The 7,503-nt window shown below is 43.1% G+C and overlaps 1 protein-coding gene across 1 annotated transcript in view; it reads left to right on the top strand.

The window, feature by feature from the left end:
* acad11.L (acyl-CoA dehydrogenase family member 11 L homeolog) overlaps positions 1–7,184 on the top strand; it is a 57,021-nt gene extending 49,837 nt beyond the window's left edge. The window contains exons 20-21 of the mRNA XM_018267514.2: positions 980–1,089; positions 6,498–7,184. Coding sequence (XP_018123003.2) covers positions 980–1,089; positions 6,498–6,612 — 225 coding nt within the window. The 3' untranslated portion in view covers positions 6,613–7,184. The remainder of the gene's footprint in view (positions 1–979; positions 1,090–6,497) is intronic.
* The last annotated feature ends 319 nt before the right edge of the window (positions 7,185–7,503 follow it).

Below are 7,503 nucleotides of genomic sequence, written 5' to 3' on the forward strand. Positions count from 1 at the left end.
ATATTTAAAAAACATCATTGGTGGCCAGGGGTTCAATAAAATTTAAAAAAAACAAACATTGGTGTTCAGTGGAACTTACCATAGGTTCTTCTTCAGCTTCTTCAGCTCCTTTTGTGGCTTCGGGTCTTTTTGCGGCTTTGGGTCGTCAGCTTCGGCTCCTTTCGTGGCTTTGGGTCTTTTCTTGGCTTTGGATCTTCAGCTTCGGCTCCTTTTGCGGCTTTGGGTCTTTTTGCGTCTTTAGGAGTTCAACTTTGGGTCTTTTTGCGTCTTTAGGAGTTCAACTTTGGGTCTTTTTGCAGCTTCAGGAGTTCAACTTTGGGTCTTTTCGCAGCTTCGGGTCTTCAGCGCTTCAGGTCTTCGGCACTTCGGTCTTCGCCTCTTTTCAGGACTCTTAAGGGGGCCCGAGTAACTGGGCCCAGCCCAGTTGTACCCTCAGTGCCTCCCTGATGGCAGCCATGCAGCCACCTCTGATCGCTTTTGGGGTGGAACCTGTGCCCTGCACCCTAAGATTTAATGGTATGCTCGCTATTAGCTACCTCTGTTCCAGCCAAGCAACAATTTACAGGAGTCAATCTCTCCATCATATGCGAGTGAGAATTTGCAGTGGTAACATTTTCACAGGCCAGTGCTGTAGAATTGATTTGTACAAGTATACTTCTAAATAGTTTCAGAATATCTTACCTTCTGCATTACCAAGCTGATTTTGGTGGCTACTATGGTGCACTAGTTTGTATAGTATAGCTTCTGCCTGCACACGTTTGCCTGCACTTTCCAGCTGTCACCCATCATCGAATTCAGACTGCCTTTAACTAAACGCTATTCCCATTGTGTTCAGAAAGAAATGTCATGTTTATAGAAACAATATGTTTTGTAGGGTAAAAAAAACCTTTGAGCAGCTATTAAGTTTACTTGAATAAGAAATGTCAGGTCTATATTTTCACACTTAATCACACGGCTGAACAGATATTTCCTGTTGCAGATTGCTATGATTAAAGTTGTTGCTCCGAGGATGGCGTGCAAGGTCGCAGATCGTGCTATCCAAGTGTTTGGTGGGGCTGGGGTTTCCCAAGATTTTCCCCTGGCATCCATGTGAGTCATTTCTCTGGAAAAAGTGATACTGCACGTGTAATAAGATGAGCACAAGTCAGATTTAAAATTTCATGAAAAGAATATCTGAATTTACTTTTTAAGTCAACTGTGGTAATATTGATATAAAGTATACACATGGGTTAGTGTTACATCTTGAGCTATGTTTCCCCTGAGCTGTGCGCTCATTTGCATGTACCAATCGGTGTGCAGAATACAATGTTTTTCCCTAAAAATGTAAGCCTCTCTTGGAATATAACAAGGCAATGAGACAACTATTATAGGCTGGTTTCGTTTACAAACGAACTGACGCTGCAGGGAAAGCAGGTTCCATAGCTTGGGTTTAAGCAGTTTCCTTTTTCACTAAAGCACACCCTTCCTCAGAACTCAGAAATAGTGCAACTGTTTATCACTGTGTTGAAATCCACCCCCCTTCCTTACAAAATATAGAGGTTTCTAGCACCCCCACACTCCATCCTACTTCCCTAGAAGGAACAATGTGCTTGTCATCGGTCAGTGGAAGGCTGTTATTGATTTACTGTTTGTATAGTAAATATATGTGTGCAGGGTCAGATTTACATCCTTGCCAGGCTTTTTTTATACATGTTTATAGTTTCCAGCTGTTTACACTGGACTTTGTTTATTAAATAGGTTTATCTTATACAGACTAGTTGCAGACATAAAGGTTATTTAAATGAAGTTGTTTGCCAATTAGTCAAGTTCTGAATAGTTAGAATTAGGGATGCACTGAATTCAGGATTCGGCCAGGACTCGTCCTTTTTCAACAGGATTCGGCCGAAACCTTCTGCCTGGCCGAATACTAAACCCAATCCTAATTTGCATATGCAAAATTAGGGCGGGGAGGGAAATTGCGAGACTTTTTGTCACAAAACAAGAAAGTAAAAAATGCTTTCCCCTTCCCACCCCTAATTTGCATATGCAAATTAGGATTCAGTTCAGTATTCTGCTGAATCTTTCGCAAAGGATACGGGGGTTCCAATCAAAAATGGTGCATCTCTAGTTATTATATTTTCTACTATAGGCTATAGGCAACCTGGAGGGTTTCTAATGGGCCTCTATCAAAATAGACACTAATGCAAGGGGATTTGTAGAAGGAACATATATTACCATTCCATCTACTGTCTTTCTACTGATTTATCACTTTAATTATATATTATAATTACTTGGTAAAACAAACATTCCTGTGAATTATTAAAATCTGTAATTGATTAATTGATTAATTAGGCTCTGGTTTTCCCAATCAGCTACATATAAATTCAGACCCAGTATTGGGGATGGCACTCGTGTCTGGGGCATGGCACGAGTGCTAACCTTTCCTAAGTGCTAAAATTTCTCAAGTGCTTAGAAATGACAGTTAAACAAGACAGTTGGACAAGGCATTGACAAGGCAAAAGGAACCGGACTCCCCTGCAATCATCAGTGAACCATCTGGGATAAGAAGAAAACAGATTTGTTTGTACCTGCTAGTTTGTTACTTCTTATTCCAAACATGCTTTATCCTGCATTTCTCCTCCTTTCACTCTCATGCTTCATAAAACATTTTTCACTACCTCCTCCGGCAAGTCCCACTTCTATACAAATCTCAGCCTCTCTTCTGTCCTCTCCTTCCCTCTCCACACATGAAGTTTATAAAGTACTCTGTTTAGCTATTCCACAAAACTCCTCCTTTTCATACAAACGAAGGACTTATAAATCCCACTCACACTTAGTCTTTCTTTCCTTTCTATTGCTGGCAGCTGGGGACATTTCCCCAAACCCTGGCCCTTACCCCATCCCAGTTATATCACGACCACGAGCTCCTTCTCTCCGGAGCAAATTCCAACAGTACAGAACACTTACTCCTATACCCAAAAACCCAGTTAATCTTTCCTGTGCTCTCTGGAATGCCAGATCTGTCTGCAACAAGCTCACCGCTATACACGACCATTTCATTGCAAATTCCTTTAACCTACTCGCACTTACTGAAACCTGGCTTTCTCCTACTGACACCGCCTCACCTGCTGCCCTGTCCTATGGGGGCCTACACCTTACTCATACTCCCAGACCTGGTAACAGACCTGGAGGTGGGGTAGGTTTGCTTCTCTCTCCCCGCTGTACTTTTAAAGTTCTTCCACCTGTTCCCTCTTTATCATTCTCCTCATTTGAGGCTCACTGCATTAGGCTCTTTTCTCCGGTCTCACTCTGCATTGCTGTTATATATCGACCACCAGGACCAACTGCACAATTTCTGGACAACTTTGCTGCCTGGCTTCCTTACTTTCTTTCATCTAACATCCCATCCATCATATTAGGTGACTTTAATATACCCGTTAACAACATTAACAACTCTTCTGTCTCTAAACTTCTTTCACTAACCTCCTCCCTAGGCTTATCTTTGTGCTCAGACTCCCCCTCTCACTCCAATGGTAATGCTCTGGATCTCATATTTACCAGACTCTGTTCAACCACCAATTTTACTAACTCACCATTTCCCCTCTCGGATCACAATATGCTCACATTTCAACTCTCACTAACTCCCTCCTCACCCCCTGCTATTCCCCAAACACGTACTTACCGTGACTTGCAAGCTATAGACGTGTCACATCTCTCTTCTTCCTTTGACTCTCTTCACTCTAATATCTCAGCCATCTCATGTCCTAATGTGGCTACCTCTGTCTACTATAGTACTCTCACCACTGCCCTAAATGAGCTTGCTCCTATAAAAACTAAACGTTCTCGACCCAAACCACTTCAACCTTGGCATACTGCTCATACAAAAGCGCTCCAAAGACACTCACGTGCACTTGAGCGTCGCTGGCGCAAATCCCGTTCAGAATCAGACTTTTGGAGCTACAAATCTGCCCTGCGCTCCTTTAACACCAGCCTCTTCCAAGCCAAACAAACATACTTTACTTCACTCATTAACTCCCTTTCTAAAAAACCAGCACAACTTTTCTCCACCTTTAACACTCTCCTTTCCCCTTCTCCACCCCCTCCATGCACATCTGTCTCTGCTCAAGATATTGCTGAGCACTTCAAAAACAAAATTGACACTATCAGAAGGGACATTACACTACTCAACCCCCCTAGACTTCCACCACCCTCCCTCCACACTCCCCAGTCCCTCCTGTGCTCCTTCACCCCTGTCACTGATGAGGAAGTCTCAAAGCTTCTGGCCTCTTCTCACCTTACCACCTGCCTGCTTGATCCAATTCCCTCAAAACTTCTCCGCAATACCAATCCTTGTCTAATCAAAGCCTTAACTCACCTATTTAATCTTTCCCTCTCAACTGGACTGTTTCCTTCTCAACTAAAACATGCTCTTGTCACCCCCATTCTGAAAAAACCCTCTCTTGATCCCTCCAATCTTGACAACCTCCGACCTATCTCTCTGCTACCTTTCATCTCTAAACTACTTGAGCGCCTAGTCTACAACCGACTTACCTCATTCCTCTCTGACAATAACCTGCTGGACCCCCTACAATCTGGTTTTAAGCCACAACACTCCACGGAAACTGCCCTGACTCGACTGACTAATGACCTTTTAACCGCTAAAGCCAACAATCACTTCTCACTACTAATACTGCTTGATCTCTCAGCCGCATTTGACACTGTAGATCACCCTCTCCTCCTCCAGTCCCTCCAGTCACTTGGCCTTCGTGACACAGCCCTGTCCTGGTTCTCTTCTTACATCACCAATCGTTCCTTCAGTGTCTCCTACAATGGAGTAGCATCTTCTCCCCTACCTCTTTCTGTTGGAGTTCCCCAAGGCTCTGTCCTGGGACCATTACTATTCTCCCTCTATACTTCCTCCCTTGGCAAATTAATAAATTCTTATGGCTTCCACTACCACCTCTATGCTGACGATACTCAGATCTATCTCTCATCTCCTGATCTCAACCCAGAACTCCTAACTCGCGTCTCCTCCTGCCTGTCCGCTATCTCTACCTGGATGTCACAACGCTACCTTAAATTAAACCTCTCTAAAACTGAAATGGTTCTCTTTCCTCCAACTAACACCAGTAGCATCCCCGAAGTATCCATCATAGTTAACAATTCCACTATCACCCCTCTCCCCAGGCCCGGTGCCTTGGGGTTATCCTAGATTCTGCCCTGTCATTCACTCCTCATATCCAGTCACTTATTAAATCTTGTCACTTCCACCTAAAGAACATATCCAAAATACAATCGTTTATCACCCAAGACGCTGCCAAAATTCTTATTCACTCTCTCATCATATCGCGTCTAGACTACTGTAACTCTCTTTTAATTGGCCTCCCCCTCCAGAGACTGTCACCTCTCCAGTCCATAATGAACACTGCTGCGAGGCTCATACACCTCAGCAACCGCTCCTCCTCTGCCTCGCCATTCTGTCAATCCCTGCACTGGCTTCCGTTACCTTTCAGAATCAAATTCAAATTAATGACACTGACTTTCAAAGCACTTCATAACTCTGCCCCACCCTACATCTCTGAACTCATCTCTATATACTCACCCACTCGCTTACTACGCTCCTCTACTGACCTGCTACTCAACTCTTCTCTCATTACCTCCTCACATGCTCGCATTCAAGACTTTGCAAGGGCTGCACCCCTCCTCTGGAACGCTCTCCCACGGTCTGTCCGACTTTCTCCCAACCTTTCTACTTTCAAGAAATCTCTGAAAACGCACTTCTTTCGAGAAGCCTACCCTCACTCTGCTTAACAACCAAACGCAATACCACATTTCTCACCCACTCAATTCGATCTTGCCCACTCCCACACCTTGTGTATTACTCCCTTCCCTTTAGACTGTATGCCTATGCATAGGGCCTTCCTCACCTTTTTGTACCTGTATTGATTGTGATGTTTGTTATTCCATATATTCTATGTATGTAATTCATGTGATGTAGTTGTATAATCACATTTACTTTACAGTGCTACGCAATATGTTGGCGCTATATAAATACATGTTAATAATAAAATAATAATAATAATAATCTCCCAGAATAATAATAGCCAGAACACTACTTCCTGCTTTTCAGCTCTCTTGGTTTCCACTGATTGGTTACCTGGGGAGGGTTGAGGGGGAGGAGGCACATGGGTCATAACTGTTGCATTTAAATCTGAGCTGAATGCTGAGGATCAATTGCAAACTCACTGAACAGTTATGTCCCAGGTGGTCCCCATTCAAGTCACTGACTAACTCAGAGTTATAGAGCTGAAAAGCAGGAAGTTCTGTTCTGTTACACATCCAGTGACTCCAGCCTTTATACATTACATTTTTGCCTAACTATATTAAAAACATTTTTTATTTTGCACAGCTTATCTATTTACCCAGTTTTTATTTTCACACTGAACACACAATTTGGTCTTTGTATATGTGTTTTGCACAATTAGAATGGGAGTTACATATATGCTGTGTGTTTCCAGGTATGCGACTATTCGTACTCTACGTATAGCAGACGGTCCTGATGAAGTGCACCTTTCAGCCGTTGCAAAACTGGAATTATTGGAACAATCCAAGAAGCTGTCTGCTAAAATCTAACATCTAGGGGTTATGGCGGAAAAAAAAAAATGATTGAAATATGGATGAAATAATAATGTTTACTGGATCCTTGCCCATCCTTGGTGTGTGTTTGAAAATCTTGCCCGTAGGATCAAAGTGCATTCTAGATGTACTTGCACCAGATAAAAAATCCTGATAGACACAGTGACAGCCCAGACCTTGCTCCCCAAACCAACTGTGCTCTCATCCTCTCCAGGCAGCAGCACTTTATATAATGTGGAGGTAGTGACATCACAGCCTCATCCTGTAAGAGTTTGGCCTAGTTTGCAGCATTAAAGGGCAATGTAGGACTGCAGGCTTGTGACAAAAATCAAAGCTGTCCCACATATAGTGGTGACAGTTGTAAGCTGCAGAAATAGATTCAGCATATTCCATTAACCCCAAACCTACCAGTAGAATTCATATTATTCTATTAACCCCAGACACGATACACATACTGTATGGGTGTGTTGCCAGTCAATCTCATTGCCTGCTGGGTATCATAGCTTTACATTAATCATGGCATCAGGCAAGATAAAAATCTAAATTACCCAGCATGCACCATGTATTTATTATTTAGGTGCAAGCCCACAGAAGTTACAAAAACTAGCCCAAATCCAGGTTTGTACTTTGAAAATCTGCCACCTCTTCAAAATAGTAGTCAAATTTTACCGGAAACCCACCCCCAAACCTACAACCCTGCCCGTGACACTTGTCAGCACATCAGGTTGAGCTGGGTACTTGGGTTCTTTCATTGCATTATTGTAGTTTCCACAAAGGGCTAGATAATGGTCCATGTGGAGACCACACAGGATGATGAAGGGGGCAAATTTACCAAAGGGCGAAGTGCTAACGCAGGCGAAAATTCACCAGAGTGACGTCATTTCAGTA

This window comes from Xenopus laevis, chromosome 6L (assembly GCF_017654675.1).
Source record: "Xenopus laevis strain J_2021 chromosome 6L, Xenopus_laevis_v10.1, whole genome shotgun sequence".
In the NCBI taxonomy this organism is placed as follows: Eukaryota; Metazoa; Chordata; class Amphibia; order Anura; family Pipidae; genus Xenopus; species Xenopus laevis.